The sequence below is a fragment of the Sebastes umbrosus genome, chromosome 19 (assembly GCF_015220745.1).
Source record: "Sebastes umbrosus isolate fSebUmb1 chromosome 19, fSebUmb1.pri, whole genome shotgun sequence".
Lineage (NCBI taxonomy): Eukaryota > Metazoa > Chordata > Actinopteri > Perciformes > Sebastidae > Sebastes > Sebastes umbrosus.
The window spans coordinates 18629572-18649459 of NC_051287.1; the positions used below are offsets into that span (position 1 = coordinate 18629572).

General features: G+C 41.0%; 1 protein-coding gene across 1 annotated transcript in view; it reads right to left on the reverse strand.

Moving 5' to 3' along the window:
- Positions 1-1621: 1621 nt before the first annotated feature.
- Positions 1622-19888, reverse strand: part of sardh (sarcosine dehydrogenase) — a 54664-nt gene continuing 36397 nt past the window's right edge. Inside the window, exons 16-22 of the mRNA XM_037752855.1 lie at positions 16949-17062; positions 15621-15768; positions 11746-11839; positions 8772-8934; positions 8495-8663; positions 7399-7534; positions 1622-2861 (exon numbers count right to left, since the gene is read on the reverse strand). Coding sequence (XP_037608783.1) covers positions 2733-2861; positions 7399-7534; positions 8495-8663; positions 8772-8934; positions 11746-11839; positions 15621-15768; positions 16949-17062 — 953 coding nt within the window. The 3' untranslated portion in view covers positions 1622-2732. The remainder of the gene's footprint in view (positions 2862-7398; positions 7535-8494; positions 8664-8771; positions 8935-11745; positions 11840-15620; positions 15769-16948; positions 17063-19888) is intronic.

A 19888-nucleotide genomic window follows, 5' to 3' on the forward strand; every position in this document is an offset into this window, starting at 1 on the left:
CGTTTTTTGGCTGCCGTTCACACGGTGTGTGTGTGTGTGTGTGTGTGTGTGTGAGATGTACTTTGGTTTTTGTTTGGCCTAAACTGTGTCGGTGTAAGTGGATGTAAACAAGGGGCGGAAAATATAATTAACAATCAAAGTGTCAAAGCAAAAATTACATTTTGTAGTTATAGCTTGTAGACACTAATTCTAACACAAAGAATTAACAAAACATTTTTAATTACCGACATAGCAGTTTAGCACCTTGAAAGCTGATCCATCTTAACAGAGTTCTCTTTTTGCTGTTTAAGTCACAGTTTTTCCTTTTAAGACATTTTCATTCAAACAACCAGGAGTTGTCGATAAAGAAACCAGGAGCTACCTAGCTAGCAAACTTGTTAGCAGTTTTAATTTTTATTTATCTATACACACAGTATTCATGTAAAGGCACCATACATTCTCAATGTGTAGACTCAGTAAATTGTCAAATTAAGACTTGTCCCAAATAATATAAGGATTTGGCTTGTTGATTCAGCATAATTTACATTTTAATTACAGAAATACTACAATACATTCCTGCCATACACACTATTCCACTGTACTAAGTTCATATTTTGAATTCAAAGTGTTTAGAGGCCAAGGCGTTGTTTAATGTGCTGTTGCTTCACAGTAAAAGTGCTTGATTATGCCCCCTGCTGGGAGGGCTTTAGCATGACGATGCACAAATTATTGAGTTTGATTCAACAGCAAAACAGCCCGAAATGAGAGCCCTTAAGAAGTCTTGTTAATTAACAGTGCATCTGTTAAAAAAAAACACAAAACTAAGAGAATTGAGTTTGCAGCACAGCAGTTTAACGCCGCAGAGCACATCAGCAACAGGGGGTACGGATCAGAAAACACGGGGGTTTTCTATCTGTAACAGCTGCTTTCTGATAACTCTTGTCATTTTTCTCCAGCAGTGTTTTGTCCCCGACTGGTACGCTGAGCCTCAGGGTGCTTTTTCTCCTCCGTTTCCCTGCAACTTTGTCTGCCTAAGATTTAGATATCTTACAAGCAAGTGAAACTCTGTTTTTAGTCATTATTATCAGCACAAACATCAGTCACTGTAATCTGACTCAAACTGCCAGAGGGGCTAGTGTATCGTTTGAGAATACTTGTATTCCCTAATACGGTACTCTATGGCCTCGTAGGATGCAGTGGAAATGGAAATATTACAGCATTATTTTAGAATATAATATAAGGACAAAATTAGAATTAATGACTCGACTCCAGCCCATCCAATAAAGCCCTACAGTAGCTTTCTCATTAGCATAAGTACACAAAGGCCCTGGACACTAATTGAGAATTTACTGTATTTACTTTACACACACACACACCTGTAACTGGTTTTTTTTAGACTTAAAGGAACAGTGTGTAGGATCTGGCGGTACAGTATCTAGCGGTGAGGTTGCATATTACAACTTCTCCCATGTGCCAAGCGTGTAGGATTGCTACGGTAGCCAACGTGAAAATGCGAATGGCCCTCTTTAGAGCCAGTTGTTGTAAGAGCAGAGTGCTTAAAGTGTGTGTGTGTGTAGGAGGGAAGTGAGTGGTGAAGCAAGAGAGATGAGAGAGCAGTGGCGACGGGAGTGAGTAATGTTATCGACTTTGGCCCAAGCAGTAAAAGTTAACAGAGTTTGGTTTGTCCGTTCTGGGCTACTGTAGAAACACGGCAGTGCTATATGGTGGACCCCGTGGAGAAAACCCGCTCCATATGTAGACAGAAACGGTTCATTCTAAGGTAAAAAAATATAGATTATACACTAAAGAAAACATACTTATTAATAGTATATTCCATTTCTGCCAATAGATCCTCCTAAATGTTACACACTGTTCCTTTAAGACTGTTCGTAGAGGTTATCTACGTAGTGTTATGGCTTACACATATTGAATTGACTATTGATTGTATTAAAAAAGAGCAAAGATTGTTCGGTTTAGTTTCTATTTCTAAAACTAAAGATTGATCATGTACTGTTCTTTGAGTACTTAAAGGATAGATCAGGTGTTTTGAAGTAGATGGCGTCACTTTCGCCAGTAGATGACGGTTGGCGTGTCCCCAGGATTGAGAAACAGACAGGAGCACCGACATCGGGGCAAAGCAATGCGGAGCTCTGGACGGGGACGGCAGAAAAACTTATTTCATCCACCTAAAAGAAACTCCCCTAAAAAAATGATATCCGTTTAAGTGTGCGCTATATTTAGACAACATTCATCTACTACACTGATTATGGATGAGTACCTCATACAACCCCACTTCAAAACACCCAAACTATCCCTTTAAGATCGATCCAGGAAAGGCGCCGGCTAATTCAAAGTTAGCTGGATCATGAATGGATCTTTTTCAGTTTACTCCAGGTGTACAGATAAAACCTCTTAGGTTTACCTCTTGAACTTGTCGTCATAGTAATCACAAGAGAACAGTGTAACTCTCAGACCCAGAGCGGGTATAAAAATGTAGAGCTTAACAACAAAACATTCATACCAGATTTAAATCAGTACCTCTTTTACCGTCTAGAAAAGTTGTACCTCCCCCCGTCCAGATCCACCAAATCACAGTTCATAATCTTTACAAAATATCACATTTAAGATGCATGGTATATGACAGAGAGGTTAAGACTAAAACAGCTGCACCTATGTACTGTATCTGCACCTCTCTCAGCCTCATTCTCCAGCCAGAGTGTGTTTTCCTTCAGTCTTCCCGTGCGTGGTCTTTCTCAAGCATAGATGCCCTTGACACGTTTGTTCTCAGGGTCAAATGGAGATTTGAGGTGGGCCTTGGCCTTGTACGTCTCTCCCATCCTCTCCAGGGAAAACTCGCCGCTCTTTATGAAATCGGCACTCACCTGATATAGAAAAGGAAGAGAGAGATCAGAGGATGAAAAGGAGAGGAGGGGGGAGTGGGGATTTACATTTTTAGGAGATGAGGAGACGATGGAGATTAAAACAGAGAGTGAAAATGAGATGACCAATTAATCCACACTCTTTGTGAAAATAGCTGACAGAGCGCTTCAGAGCGGACGATTTCACGGCACTTGTGTCTTGACAGGAGAGAGCGGCGCAGGAGTTATGAAACGCTGAAAGCAATCCATTCACTCATGAGTCAATGTCAGCTCCCTCGTAACCCAGAGAGCTAATTTTCACTGACTGACTTCACTTTCCCCCTCCCTGCAGCTCTGCCACTGATCTGTCACTCTTTCCCTCTTTCATTCACACACACGTAACACAGAGCTCCTCTCATCACCACTTAGTGTTTACTACTTCCACGTTGAAGAAAGTAGAGGGAACATTATTGTGATCAAAGGCTCTATCCAACCAACAACCATGTTCAGGGACAAAGATGACTTTAGTTTTAGTCAAGTGTTCCTATTACAACACAATGAAATATCAGTGTGCCAGTTTCAATTCATTAACAGCGTTGATGGCAGACGTTTATGTCAAATGTGATTTCCAAGTAGGTGTGTCATGATTTAAAAAGGCACAGACACACTTGTTGAGGATAATGCAATTCACACTTAGCACTGGCATCTTAACCAACTTTCTAAAAACATATTAAATGCTTTTAAACAGAGTTTATTTTATCATTACCCGGGGCTCAACACGCGGCAGACCCCGCGTTAGGCAGCCCTGCTTCAGATTAAGTCACCGAAGCTTAAAGACACATTAGCTGTGTTTCAATTCAATTGTCGAGCGAATTTTAAGCAAACTTTTGAAATGTCGCACAAAAAGAAACGCTATATGCTTGCATGGCTGTAGAAGAAGAAGTAGAGGTTGCAAACCGGAAACAAAACAAGTTGCCTTGGTCTTCTAACCATCTAGGAGAGAAAAATGGAGACGACTTGCTTCTGGAATTTGTTTCAATTGGGCAAGTTTGAATTGTTCTTTCATGTCAGCTGGTATTTAACATGTTTCATGCTGTCCGGAGACGAAGACAAGCATTTGCACATTATGGGATTATCTGAAAAAATGCCAGCAGCAGAAACAGCTGATCAGTCAGGTGAGTTAAATGTTCGTTACGTCAGAATTTATTTGGCCCGAGGTGTTTTTTTCCGTAACCCATTTAAGCACATCAACTATTTTCCAATAAAAGCAACAAAAAAAACGCAAGCGAGCGTAAAAACTTTTTTTTCGCAATAGAGGAAGTTTTTAGCGAATTTAGCTGTTTCCATACAGGTTTTTTAAAGCAATACTAATCCTGTGTGGCTGTGTTAAATGTTCAGTTATCTCTTGATAAATGCAAAATATTTCATATCAAAATACCTTTCTTTTCTCTTCCTGTAAAAACGAGAGGGTGATGCTAAATACAACCAAACACTGAATAAGTCCGTTTTAGGCGGCCAAAATGTTCCAATAACTTTCATGACCTGAAAACAAACTGTGAAAGGGTTAAAGTTGTGGACAACACCCAGACTGGACGACGGCGTAGCAGCGACCTGTCGATCACAAGGTAGCCACGCCCTAAAGCATACCCTGCTTTATGGTCTGTTTGACTCTAAATGGGACCATAATTTACTAAATGAACATCACGCTGTATTGAAGAAGACTTGAAACTAGCGATTGAGACCATAAACTCATGTTTACAATGTTTACTGAGATAATAAATCAAGTGAGAAGTAGGCTCATTTTCTCATAGACTTCTATACAATCAGACTTCTTTGTGCAACCAGAGGAGTCGCCCCCTGCTGGCTATTAGAGAGAACGCAAGTTTCAGGCACGTCAGCATTGGCTTTTTCAGAACCGGAGGTTGCCTCCTGGTAAAAATTCAGGTGAGGGAGGTGTGTGTGAAGGCCAGCAGCAAGCCACGCCCACCTTTGATCGATCCAATCGAATACAAGAAACCTGATTCAAATCCCTCTTGTAATTTATTACCAGCCCACATATCCCACTACGCTCGGAAATATGCCACATTGCTGAAGTTATAACTTCTGTTTCACTGTGACTGAATTTACTCCATTTACCATCTTGCCCAACATCATTTGATGGTGTAGTGCACACAAGCCTATAACTATTTTTCAGTGAGTACATTCACATGTCAAACCGCTGATGCGTGTGCAGTACTGTAAATTGGGGGGATACGTTTTAATGATGCGCCCACTTCCTTCGTTACCGCTATACCACAGAGCAGTTAAATGGTGAACTGAAAAAGGAAGGAAACAGAGCGATCAAGCGTATAGACATGTATTGCTCTCTATACGTAAAGGTCTGTTTAAAGGAGAAGCCACTTCACACACACACACACACACACACACACACACACACACACACACACACACACACACACACACACACACACACACACACACACACACACACACACACACACACACACACACACACACACACACACACACACACACACACACACACACACACACACACACTTCTGTTGAAGCCAGTGATGTGATTGTAGAGGATGTGCTCTGTAATACTGAGTGACAGGAGACTAGATCCGTCAGACCTGTATGTGTGTGTGTGTGTGTGTGTGTGTGTGTGTGTGTGTGTGAGAGTGTACACATTTGAGTGAGTGCATTTTCCAAACCGAAGTGCTTCGACAAAGCCAATGGGTCAATCCGCTTTGTTTTGTTTTGCCGGTCACGACTCGGGGATGGATATTAAACAAATGAGCACACACAAACACAAAGGCACATACGCTATCACACACACGTGCACGCAGTGTGTGTGTGTGTGTGTGTGTGTCTACCGAGCACATACTCATAGATATGGATCTCAATACTCTGACAAATCACAGAAGGATTGTTCTATTTTTTTCTGAATTAAAGAGAAAAAGCTCTTTGCCTTTGAGCAACGCTACTTCAACCAATAACTTTTTGTGTCTCTCCTGCTGATTCCATCCTCCTGTTTGATGTTCCATCTGTTATTCTGTTAGCGTCTGTATTATTATCGAGAGAGAAACACACAAAGAAAAACCTGTATGCTGGCCAATAAAAAGGTATTATTCAGTGCAAAGTGAGTGGTGGGACCTGACCGACAGCCTGAGGCAATGATTGATAATACCTAAAAAAGAACTGAAAAGACTGAGATTGATGCACCTGCTGGCTCACATTATTGTATTGTGTGGAAAAACACTAATACACAAATAAATACTGTATATAGGTTTTCTGGTTTCAATCTAGGCATTAGGAAAATGAGATATGGTGTACCCAAGCAGATGTAAAATATGAAACTTGTCTATTATTGAGTCCTCAAATCATAAAAAAAACATTTAAAGTGCGGGACCATTATTTTTGTTTGTTTTTTGAGGGTTTTATATCATTCTATAGCTTCCCAGTGGTGCTCCCTGTGTATTCAAATCCAAATATGAATGTACGTTTTAGCATCAAATATCTATTTTCCCGAGCCCTTCTAAAAACGTTTTCCCACGTGACCTGACGTAGGTTTCTGCATGATGCTGCTGCTACATGTACAGTATATATACATCCTTCTAGTCAGTGTGTTAACGTTACATACAGTAACTTAGATGACGGTCGGCATGCTCCCGGTTTGGAGAAGCAGACAGGAGTATGGGCACAGAAGCTAAGCAATGTACTACTGTGTGGACGCCACGTAAATTCGAATCCGAAAGTCACACAATAACACAAACTAACCGGTTGATGCTGCGGTTGACCAGCAACTCCCGTGTTCCGCGAGGTAAAGTGAGGATAATATATATATATATTTTTTTAAATGGAGTCTGGTCTGGTAGCATTGAAGACAGCGATATAACAGCTTCAGTTCCCTGTTGGAAAGGGCTGTTTGATGGCGAGGTAAAGCAGTGAAAATATTCAAAATATAGCGTACACTGATTTTTTTAGGTGGCTAAAATGTATTTTTACCGCCACTTTACCTCGCTATCAGACAGCCCTTTCTGACGGGGAACTGAAGCTGTTATATCGCTGTCTTCAATGCTACCAGACCAGACTCCATTAAAGAAAATCCTCATTCTACCTCTTGGAACACAGGAGTTGCTGACAGGCAACATTCACAAAAGCAGTAATTTTACCTCGCAGAGCGAGTATACATACAACACCGCTTCAAAAAATTAAAACTAACCCTTTCAGTTATTTCCATACTTAGCACAGCTAACTTTGACTCGCGTTCACATTGTTCATAACCTTATTGATTATCTTCGATTAGCTTACTTTTGTAACCTACGTGACTGCTTTTTTCAACGGCTGAGTGGGCGTTCCCATTGAAAAAAACGGAACCCGCCCTTTAAACATATTTTGTTAATGTTAGTGCAGCAATCCGTCTTGTTGTCAAGATTTTGATGCACATTTCTAACACGGAATAAAAGAGGGTAATAGTAGGGAAAGAGGGTAATGATAGGGATACAGTTTGTAGGTGTATATATAAATATAAATGTTGTGTGTTTAAGGCCTTTACCACTCCTCCATCAGGGTTGCGGATATATCCATATCCAATCGTTTTGTCGACAAAGAAGCCATAGTCAGAGCGCCGTAGGTGACCAACAGGAGTGCCGTTACGGAAAATGGCCTCCAGACCGAACATCGGTATTTTCCTGGTAGAGAGAGAGAGACAAGAGAGAGAGAAGTGGGGGTTTAACTACATTCAAACAAACACCACATATGCCCAGTTCCTTTCGCACACTCACAAAAATCAACTAATTTAATTCAAGTTTTTACTATAAAACCCAGAGACTATAAAACCCAGAGCATATTTAATGAAATCTGTTCATGTGCACAGCAACATGTGCAGAAGTCTGTTGGCAGACCGACTCCCTCCTGCACACACAAGATTCACTCGTATATACACAGACCCATGCACAACTACACACATTCACACTAATCATGACCGTCAGGACCAAACAGAATATGCCCACTTTGATAACATCTCTTTCTCTTGGAGAAAACAATGTTTTTCATGATAGCAAATAGCTGTAGACTTTTCCTCGGCTCATTCGAGGGTGTAATCCTCCATCTGAAGATTAAAGATTAATAATAAACAAACCAAGAGTTGGTGTAATTGCATCGTAGAATCTAAACTAAGTGAAATATTTTGAATGTTTTATATGTTTTCGGACAAAAATCTAACAGAGAAAGACAGAAAATGTTTTCAAAGTTTCAGTTTGGGCCTGTATTTACTAAAGAAATCTAGCATATGAAATGTCTTAAAAAAAAAACACAGCAGGGAATTTCAATAATAATCCATTGAAATGCTTCTCCGTCCTGTTACACCATGTGTGGCTGCACATGGTCTTTATAAAATCCGTATTTACAAACTGCACATTTGGTAAATGCATCAATATTAAGGATTCTGCTCTGAGTGTCCCTAAACTATTTTAGGTTTAGGTTAGGAATCTATTCGTGAAAGATGTCTAAGTGGCTTCACAACAGGAAGCTTAATTTTAATGTTTTTTTGTGTCTTCTAAAATGTACTACAATGTTCAAATTATCTCTTGTTGTAAGGACAATTTCATTTCTTTCTTTCTGACTAGCACATAATCTCAGGCTTTACGTACTCGTCGATGGTGAAGCAGACGATGCGCCTTCTCAGTCCCTCCTCCTTCTGTTTCTCCAGCCTATCACGGCCCTGGAACGGGATCGAGCTCTTCAGTTTGCAGGTGAAGCCTAGCCCCGACTCCAAGGGCGTGTCGTCTGGGCGAAGGTCAGCATGCCAATGTCTGTACCCTGATAAATAAACAGGGGGAAAAGAAAGAGCATTTAGCTATGACAGGCACCAAGAGAAAGCTCTACCTGAGCTGGATTTCCGTGTTATGACCTCTAATCAAAAGTTACCTTTCTCTATGCTGAGCGAGTCGATGGCCCTGTAGCCGGAGTTGATGATGCCGTGCTTCGCGCCAGCAGCCATGACAGCATGGTAGACCGGAAGGCAAGCGTCTTTGGGAATGTGCAGCTCCCAGCCGAGCTCTCCGACAAATGACAGACGCATAGCTCGCACCTGGACGAGAGAGAGCGCAGGCTTTAGAGAGATTGAGGGAGGCATGGAGAGGACCAAGCTGCCATGCCTCTGCTTGTGCTCAGTCACACATACAAACACAAACACACTTCACCTTTAAGGACCGGATCTATTTGTCATGCATTTTAATACCAACAGCAGCTTTCCGTGTGCTGCTGATGAAGAGAGAAAAGGCAGGAAACAGCAGGAAAGCATCGGATTAGAATAGATGCAAGGATAAGAATAAAATGCACAAAGACGGGAAACAGTGAAACTGTAATCTCCCTTTAGAAATGAATGTCCAAAATGCTTTGAGGCCTGGAAGAGATTGACAGAATAGACAAACAGCGCAGGGAAGCAGGAAGAGACGGGGCCTTGAGAGGCAGAAGGAGGTTGACATGTACAAGATGACGAACAAGAATATTGAGGCATACTGAAGGTAGAGGAGAGGAGACGCTACGAATCAAAAGGAAAAAGGGAAAGTATTTATCGACCTTGGTGTTATTCTCATGAATTTCATCCATTATGAATATTGGGCATGAAAACATTTTACTCAACACTTCCATTGTGGAGATTTTGGAAAATGCAGCAAGAACGGTGTTGAATGGGGCACAGCTCGAAGAAAAACTCAATTTAATAAATATCATCTCAAAAGCGTGTCTTTCAAAACTGCAAGTAAACACAGAAATCCCTGTAGCTGCTGGACTGCACTGCACAGCAGCTGTGGAACAATAACACACAAATGGAATCTGTCTATCTCATAGTGGCAATCGGTGAATATCGAATTCTTAAAAGTTCAACTATGATTTTGGCTTCCAACGATTATGAAAACAAGATAATCGACGTAAAACAATTATTATGCGGCATTCCGTTTTGCAATGATGTGCTTGTTTTGTCTCTTGCGCACCGCTTTTTTTTTTTGGTGTCATCACCACGCATATCTATACAACCAATGTGTTTATGATTAACTTGTATACTAGAGAACAAAATTCTTTATAGATCCAGCCTCTTCATTTTCCTCTCAAAGTGCACCAGATTGATGCATTTACAAAATATTCTTTCTAGATGCATGATGTTTCCAAAGTAAATGAGTAATCGTGTTAAATAATCAAGATCTCTATATTGACCAAAAATAATCGTGATTAGGATTTTTTGCCACAATCGAGAAGTCTTAAAAGTGAGTATTTTTGTCATTTTGTTTTTTTGCAATCCTGAAACTTGCAGACACAAACTACCAGTGTAGTCTCTGTGGGCTTACGGGTCTCTGTGTGCACCCTGGAGATGTTTTCTCCTACATCTCTAGGATGCACATAAATAAATCAAAGGCAGGATACAACCTCACTCTAATGTAAAGAAACTGGGGTGTGCACATTAATATGTCAGACTAGACAGCAAGATGACTAGAAGTGGGTCCGCCATGCAACAGCTACATGGATTTCCATGGGACTACTTATTCATTTCTTACACCTTAAAGACAAGGGTCTGAGATGATTTCTATTGAATTTTCCAGTATCAGTCAGGCCATTATAGTCACAATAAAAAACACCATGAGAATAACACCCAAATTGACAAATACCAGAATGGTAAGGATTCAAAATGATATGTGAAAGAAGAGGGAAAGATAAAGGGGAATAAAAGGAAAGGAAGCGAGTGAGAAAATGTGGAAGTGAGTGAAAAAAGAGGAGAGAGAACTCTCTCCAACAGTTCCCCCAGTGGGTGCTGTGACAGCCAGGCCATCTGGCCGGCCAGGGATCACCCTGAGCCCCATATGTACGCCACGAAACTCAGGGGAGGACAGTACATGTAGGCCCGCGCTTATTCACAACAACACGCGACAAACTCCAACACACAGAAAACACATGCACGCCTTATGCCCGCTGTTACTCATAAATTTATCAGACAGACATCGAACACAGACACGGGAACAAAATTGCATATAAACATGAATTCATGACCTAACAGGCATGCATGCACACTCGCATTCAACTGGCGAGTTGGGAAGAAAGAGAGTGTGAGAGTCTAATGAGCTACGAGGGGAGCAGAGGGCAGAGAGAGAGAGAGAGCGCTCTGCTCTCACAGCAGTGCAGCCATTAAAATGTCACCCAGACGAGGCCGGCAACCAGCTGGAACACAGCACAAGCAACGAACACACACACACACACACACATGCACAAACACTTCTGCAGGAGCTGTGAGGAGATGCTGACTGCAATCACCGGAGCGTTGCATAATTCATGCAAGAGCAACCAAGACAGAGAGAGCGCGCGTGGACATATGTGTCGCCGCATGAGCCGGTACAACATGCTCCTCTTGATCCGAGGCCAGGAACAGTGTGTGGAGGTCAAACTGAGAGGCTGAGGCTCCATTACCTTGCAGGCTTTTGGTTTGGAAACTGAAGCTTAGTATAAATATATGATTTACCAGTGCTTATAAACAACAACTTTTTGAGTTTTGAGTTGTTAGACCTCGGGGGGAGAAGCAGAAAGAGATAGAACGCGGAAAGAGGCAGAGAAAAACAAAAGGTGTGGACAGACTTGATATCCAAGTAAGTCACAAGGACGCCTTGAGATATGCCATCTGTCCCACAAACACACACACACACACACCTTTGAAATAATAAACCAGTGTCACTCAACAGTATGTGATTTGCATAGAAGTATTATTCAGTTTACTATATTTTCAATTTAACAAGCAGTGACAGGGTTATTTTGAAGCCGACAAATGTACCACATCCAATTACTGTAGAATTGAGTTGAGGCACCGTGTGTGTGTTTGTGTGTGTGTGTGTGTCTGTGTGTGTGTGTGTTTTCTCACCTGATGCCCCGCTGCGTTGACAACTTTGTGGGAAGAGAAGGGGAAAGCTTCGTTGCTCAGGTCTGTGTCCAACACCTCTTGAAGCACCTGTCGACTGCACACAAAGAGAAAACACAGAAAACAGCGGCGGTCGGTCAATATATTTTTTTTCACCTGTGCAACTGGTGTTGTGAAAGCTACTTAATCTGGATGCTTTTTAATACTCAAATTATCAGATTTTCTTTGACTCAAATCTGAAATATTTCACGTGAAAACATTACTACAAAACGACTTGTTATATTGCTGTAGAAACATCTCTCCTTCTCCCACAAACACACACACACTAAAAATCAATATTACATAAAGATGAGTCAACAGAAAAAAAAAAAGGGACTAAGTTTAGCTTACTTTGCTACTTGTGTGTTTGTGAGTGGGCCGGTTGAGGCCTTTTCTGGGAGATATTTTTGCAACAGTGTGGCGGGAAGCCAGGGGTTGAAGATATTTGGGGAAGGGGTTCAGGTTACGTTTGTGTGCATCTGTGTGGGTGTCCTTTTTTTCTTTTCTTCTGAAAAGCAAATCGATTCAGGTCACAGCTGGATGTAGAAATATGTGTATGCGGCGGGTATGGTCATATGTGATAAAAAAAACATTTCTTGCATATATGCATGAGTGTGCTTGTGTGATGCACAGGCTAATATTTTCTTCGGGCTGTCCTCCCTTAAGCAACGCTTTGCTCACTGAACTCCCAAGACCAAGAGCAAGGCCAATTAGCTATATATAATCAGTGAGTGTGTGTGTGTGTTTGTGTGTGTGGGTGTGTGTGTGTGTGGGGTGAGCGAGTCTTGCAACCACCAATTTGTTTCTCTGTCGTGCCACTTAACTATGGCTCTCAGCTGTGGATCACACACACACACACACACACAGATGCAGAGCTTTCTTGCAGGATATCACACAATTTCATAAATTATAAATAAAGCTCATAATTACAAAGCAAACGATCACCGAGCACGCAGTGTCATCCTTTTGGAGCTTGCTGCCAAGCTGTGTGAGCGAAAAGCTGCAAAGTCTAGAGACCCCCCCCCCTCCCCGCCGACCCCTTCTCTCGGGAGAATTCGAATGAGACATCTTTTCCATAAATGCTGGTAATTTTCCATCTCCTCGAAACTTTAAAAGAGATCAATTTGCGTCGTAAGAAAACAAAACCGGGTCGATTTTCTGCAAAACTCCTCATACGTGGCAGAAACAATAGCTGAGAATCACTACGGTACAGTGCGGAGAGAGGCGATACAGATGCTAATCTTGTTTATATTATTGACGCACAAACGAGGAAACATCCACTGATGCAAAAAACAAACACTCACAAGGAGCTGAGTGGATGCTCAGGAAAACTCAATGAGCTCCATAATCAACATCCTTTTATGCCTGTGTGTATCTGTAATAAAACACACACACACACACACACACACACACACACATATATGTATAAATTGGGCTACTGCTGCTAGTGACGCACTGATTTCTGGTTTGACGTAAGCAATAAAAGGCAAGAGGGACAGAAAAGTCTGAAAAAGGGGAAGAGAACAGGCGATCCGGCAAAAAAAAGGCAGGACCGGGGAGGAGAGACTGAGAAAGAGCTGGATAAGATCTACAGAGACATGAAGGCTGAGAGAAAAGAAACTTGGGAGAACAGAGGATGAGAAAAAGCCTCAAGGAGAAGAAATCGACACACAGCCCACACAGAGAACAGAGTGGCCTAACCCCGCTGCTGGTGAGAGGGAAGAACAAAGACGCGGGGCGGCGAGGTGGGGGGGGGAGAGGAGGTGAGAGGGGAAGAAGAGATAGATGAGGAGTTCAGAGAGTGAGATTGGGAAGAGGTAAAAAGGTGGCACGGCGTGCTCTTTGAGTGAAGAACAAAAGGAAAACTGTAGGAAGCGAGAAGAAAGTGACAAGCTTGGACTACATCCCATGTCCGAATGTGTAGTTTCCCCCTGTATGGTACACGATTTCTCATCCTGAGATGAAGAAATCAATGAAAAAGGAATACCATGACATGTTCAGTTTAGGTTTTCAGTCATTTTCTTAAAAATCCCCCCCACAAAACTGGAGTTAAAGGGAGAAAAGAATAATCGCAACTTAATCCCTGGTCGTCGCCCTTCAGGGATCTGAAATCTGCGAGTTATATAATTTCATGAGACCGAATATAAATTCTGTATATCTGCGAAACAGAGTTTCTGACATTTATTCTCTGAAGGTCATCGCTGCGGTGTTTACACAGGGGAGTCATGGCGCAGACGCCGCAGGTGAAGAGAGATATGACTCTATAGGATTACCTTTCATTACTAGTATCATGTTGAGCTTTGAGACGGAGAAGAGCAGAGTTTACGGTTGAGAGGCCTCCAGTGTTATCACCACTTGTCCTAGAACATTCTGTATTAATCCTATGGTGATTCTACAGTTATTACAGAAATGTTAAGTTATAATAAAAATACATAAATACAGCTGGACCGGATGGGAATGTCATTAGTTTTACAGGTCATAAACCAAAGTACTGGACAAAGGAAGGGCAAGTTAAGCACCAAAGTTGTTAAAATTCATCCTTTGGGGACCATGGATATCTGTACAAAATGTCCATCCCATAGTTGTTGAAATATTTCACTCTGAGCCCAAGCGTTAGACCGACTGACAGACAGACATTGTCACAGAGCCACCCTGCTAGCATTGCTAAAAAATAACCAAACCCAAAACCATTAGATTCATTTAGAATCATGTGGCATTTAGGTCCAAACTGCTTGAATCCAGTTGCTCTTTCCTCTATTAAAGACTGTATATATATATATAAGTGGACGTAGTCACCATGACGTCACCCATTGGTTAATTGGACTGCTGTTTTGAAGCCTTGAGTTTGGCATTTTGGTCATCGCCATCTAGGTTTTTTTTTGCAACTAGAAGGGACACGAGAGGGTGGAGCTGAATAATGACATTTTTAGACAACCAAAATACTATAATTAACTTTCATTAACACACTGTGAAAGGGTTAAAGTTCTAAGACGAAAACGCGGACAACATCGTGGTAGTGACCTGTCAAACATACAAGTAGCCACGCCCTAAAGCATACCCTGCTTTATTGTCCATTTGACTCTAAATGGGACCATAATTTACAAAATGAAGACTTGAAACTAGCGATTGAGACCATAAACTCATGTTTACAATGTTTACTGAGGTAATAAATCAAGTGAGAAGTAGGCTCATTTTCTCATAGACTTCTATACAATCAGACTTATTTTTGCAACCAGAGGAGTCGCCCCCTGCTGGCTGTTAGAAAGAATGCAGGTTTAAGATTTTAGTTCAATTTATGATTCATTATAGATAGTGACAGGTCATGCTCATGGACCTCTAAATCGAGGTGTAAACTGTTGTTGAGACAGGGAGGTGCAACTGCTCTGAGTAATCTGCATCATTATCACTCACTCAGGTGAAAAACAGATTTGAATTTACTTTGCAGGGTTCACAGCATCACCAAACACCCAATGGCTACATTAAATCCTCTAACCTCCCTGCTTCCGTCTCCTATTTTCAATCAACCCTCCGTCCTTGCACTCTCTCACCTCTCATGCCTATGGCCACGTCTCGAGAATAGGCATTTAACCTGCTCTCCTCTTATCGATCGTCGTCTTTTCAGTTTCCCCCACCTCTTGTGTTCAGGATGTGAATCATAACCCGTTTTTATACCGGTTACCTTCGTCTTTTTTTTCCTCTCCTCTCCGCCGCTCTTGGCCCTCACTCACTCTTTTTGTCCTTTTTCTCACCTGGAGTTATAAATCATGTCAATGTACCCGTTCATTCGTAGCCCTGTTCCCTCCCTGCCTCCCTCCCTCCTTGTTCTTTTCTTTCCTCACCTCTTGGGTCCCTGGATGCTGATCATCCCCATGTCCTCAGAGTGGTCCGTCAGCTGGCAGTGGAAGCCTTGGTCCTGAAGAACCGTTCTAATGTGGTTCCAGTTGTGTTCTGCTACGCCGCCTCCAATGGCCAGGTAGTACGCGTCGCCTGGGGGAAAGGCAGGAAAGGAAAGAAATAAACAATGATGGATGAAACATCAGACAAACACAGCAACTGAGGAAAAGTTAAACCTGCAGTAAGCAGAATGTTTTTGGCATCATTGAGCAAAAATTCCATAATAACCTTTCAGCATATTATAATTCAAGTGTTCTGAGAGATAACTGGACTTCTACACCTCCTCATGGCTCTGTTTTCAGACTTTAAAAAATCTAGCCTGTGACGGGAGACTTTGGCCAATCACAGGTCATTTCAAAGAGAGAGCGTTCCTATTGGCTGTTCATTCAACGGAGGCAGCTGTCAATCACTCGCGAACTCCGATGAAACGATCAAACTAAGCAGCGCTGATCAAATATGAATCAATATTCTGTTACTTTAATGCCCATTTCTCTCATCAAATGAATTCAGATACATCTTGTAGTGTACTCTTTAGCTGTAAAATGAGAAAGTTTGCTCCGGCTGGTGGGCGGTGCTTGGTCTTTCCTCAACTGATCTCAACATGGCTGCCGGATCACAAACATTTGAGGCGAGAAATAGGCATTACAGTAACAGAATATTGATTCATATTTGATCAGCGCTGCCTAGTTTGAGTTTAATCGGAGTTCGCGAGCTATTGACAGCTGCTCAGAGACGACAAGGCTCCAGCTCGGCTCTGACTGGTTGTTTTCCTCCGGTCTGTGAAATCTTGCAGATGCCATTATGAGCACCGGAGCACACAGAGGCACATGATTTTTTTTTTCTCATGCACTACTGTCAGGATATAGTGACAGTTTTATAAAAAATAACTTTTTTTAATCATATTTGCTCCAATTCTACCTTCTTCAGCTTTAAGCAGAGCGACAAATAAGACGGCACATAAATTGATAGCTACATCAAAATACAACAGAATGATAGGTAGAAGAATATATTGCTGAATAAAGCAGATATACAGCATTGATAGAAACTGGGAGACAGAACAATTAATATAACAGAGCAAACAAACAATAAATCCAAAATAAGATACAACACAATGAGGGATACATCCAGCAAGAGATAAAATACGACAGTTAAAATGACAAAACACGACAGAGATGGAATGATAAAGAGAAGATTGGAATAACAGAGGGAGCAATAGATATATCAGTATAGCAGAAAAATACTAAAAACAACACACACTCTCTCTGTTTCTCACCGTTGGACTGTGGTGCCAGGGGCATGTTGGCAGCACCCGGCTCCAGTCTGCTCACTGTCAGGTCAGCCTCCGCCCCTCCTCTCTTATTCAGCATGCAGGTATACACAGTGGAGCCTGAAACACACGCACACAGATAAACAATTAATTCTTTGTAGGCCAATTTAGAGTGTGCAGTCTCTTGGAACGAAGCCGACGGAAATCTCAGAATAAAAAATGAACCCTGGATTTGAGGTCAATCTTGTGTTTGTAGCCGATTCTTTGTGAGTAATGCAGTTTGCGAGCTTGTGTGTGTGTCTGTGCTGTATATGTGTGTGTGCGCTTTTCCGCCTCCGTGTGTGAATAAGAATAGAATGATTTTTTAATCAACTCAAGTGTACTTATACTTCTTTCACAACTTGCTTCTAAGGGGCAATAAATATAAATATCCGCCTGCAGGAAATACGCCGGCCCTGACGACATGTGAACTTCATCTTTTTGTAAAATAGTTACCAAGGAAACAACTGAAATATGGACCCCATTAAAGCTGAGAACATCACTGAACAAACATATTCATAATGGGAACATAATCCAAATCATGTGCTAATGAGACAAAATAATAACATTCCCGTCACCCGTTGGCCAAAGGAGCTAATGGCTGCAGTGACGTGCTAATATCTACGTGGCTGTCCCTCAGCCGTCTCTCATTTGAATAAATGACTGATGTTACAGTTTTATTCTGTCACTGGTATAAAAGAAAAGGGTGCGTTAGCGGAGCATAGGTCAGCCTGCTGAGACGTTAAATGTTCTCGGAGCGACCACTGTGTAATTGCTGCGAGTGAGAACTGGGAGCACAAAAAGTGAGAGTGATAGACAAAGAGACTGAGCAAGCAAGGTCACACGATGTGTCATTTAAGATTTCGAGAAAGCTTTGGAGAAACTACCTCTGTAGGTGTGGTGGTAGAGGTTAGCACATGAAATCAATCAAACAGGCTGCAGGAAATATTCAGCAGCTGTGCAGCAGCTTAGAGTGGCAAAAGAAACTTCGTCATAATAACGTGAATGTTGATTGCAAAGCGTAATGGCTATAGAATAATGACACCATTGGCGTTTAGATTGGTTCCCTATAAGCCTTGCTTTCACTATGCAAATCTGTCTGCCACCGGGTACGATTTCACAGGAAAGTGAAGGCTCTGCACAAAGGAAGCGCATCAACCAATTCACGACCAAAACAGGAAGACGATCGCTCTTTTGTTGTCCCCAGCAGCTATCATTAGCTATCCCCAATTACCATAGAGTGTCATTGTAAGTTCCTGGCAGTCACTATCCCCCAGTAGTGGAAATGGTGGACGGTGGAATAACCGAAGCGACTGTGGAAAACAAAATGCCGTGTCCTCCTGTGTTGTTAGTAGTTAATAGACTCTGAAGAAAACGGAAAACGATCCGGTTGTATTTGCAACAGTGGCGCCAACAATAATACCACTTGGAAACGCTAGGGGGGGGAAAGTTGTCTGTTCCCACCTTTAAAGGCTTATTCCAGCAATTTAATGTTACATTTCCTTTTTTTTGAATCCGTCTAACAAGAGACAAACTAAATAGGAATGGTCAAAATAGATTTTTTTGATTTCCGTAGTATTCCCTAGCAGTCCCTTTTAGGGATCTTACATCCTATCATTACAGCCTATATATCTGGTTGTATGTGCCTCTGACACCTATTATCCTTAGCTTAGGTATTTATTCTGATTCCCCATGGGATCTATATGTACACATGACTGTATATAAAGACTACTTGTGATATTCCAATTTGTCAATTTATACAAACAGTTATAAACATCTGACATGTTTTATAGCTTTTTAATGACTCGTGTTGCCCCTTAGTGACTTGTTAACCTATGGCATCCACCGTATTACTTAAATCCGTGTTTGATAGTTGTGTTGTATCTTTCGTGACCTATTGATTATAAGTTTGTGCAAGACTCCTTTGAATTATGCTTGCATGTCTATTCATATTCATGTTTTTTTTTTTCATTTTCCTGTTAACAAGGAAACCTTGACACATATGAATGTGATTAGATGATGATGATGATATTGATCATTTTGATAAACACTGACGTTCAAAGGTTTGGAATCGCCTGTTATATTGATGTTCTTCTTCTTTCCTTCAATAATGGCTATTTTAAGACGGATCAAAACAGTTTAATTCAGACACCAAATGTATTGTTTACATTTGAAATAGTTTTGGCCCCAAAAGAAGAAGAATTAAATGATTAAAACTTCCATTTAGTCCCAACCGTGTTGCATGACAGGGGAGAATAACATATTTTTCTGCTTTTTTTTTTTTTAATTCTTTTTATAATTTATCAATTTTCTAATTCTCATTGTTTACTTTTTTTAGTTTCAACATTTGTATTGATGCGTGTGTAATGCAGAAAGGGCACCACGATCAATAGTGGAAAAAAACACAACATCAAGGGATTTTAAGAATGACAAAGAAAGAAAAAGCACAATAACCCATTAGAACACCCCCCAACTGGAAATAATAACCAAGAAAGACAGATACAAAAAAAAAAAAGTAAATAAATGAAATTATATAAATCTAAATAAAATAAAAATACTAAATAAATACCTTAAAATTAAATCAAAATAAGTAAATAAAATATTTTTTGTATTATATTAAATGAATAAAATAAATAAATAAAATAGTAAGATGAATATACCTAACTGACCATCAAAACATTGTAATATCACCAAAATGTACATACATATGTCATGAATTCCAAAAGTCTGGGCACGTTGTCATAACATAATATATCAGTCAGTTTTATAAACCCTAATCAAGTGGGGTTACAGACAAGTTCTGAAAATAAGTCAAAAGCCGTTGCCACCTCTTATAGAATGAGTCTGTCGACCCTTTGAGTACTTTGTGTACTTCATTATACAACTCTTTTTACAAGCTAAGTGCTC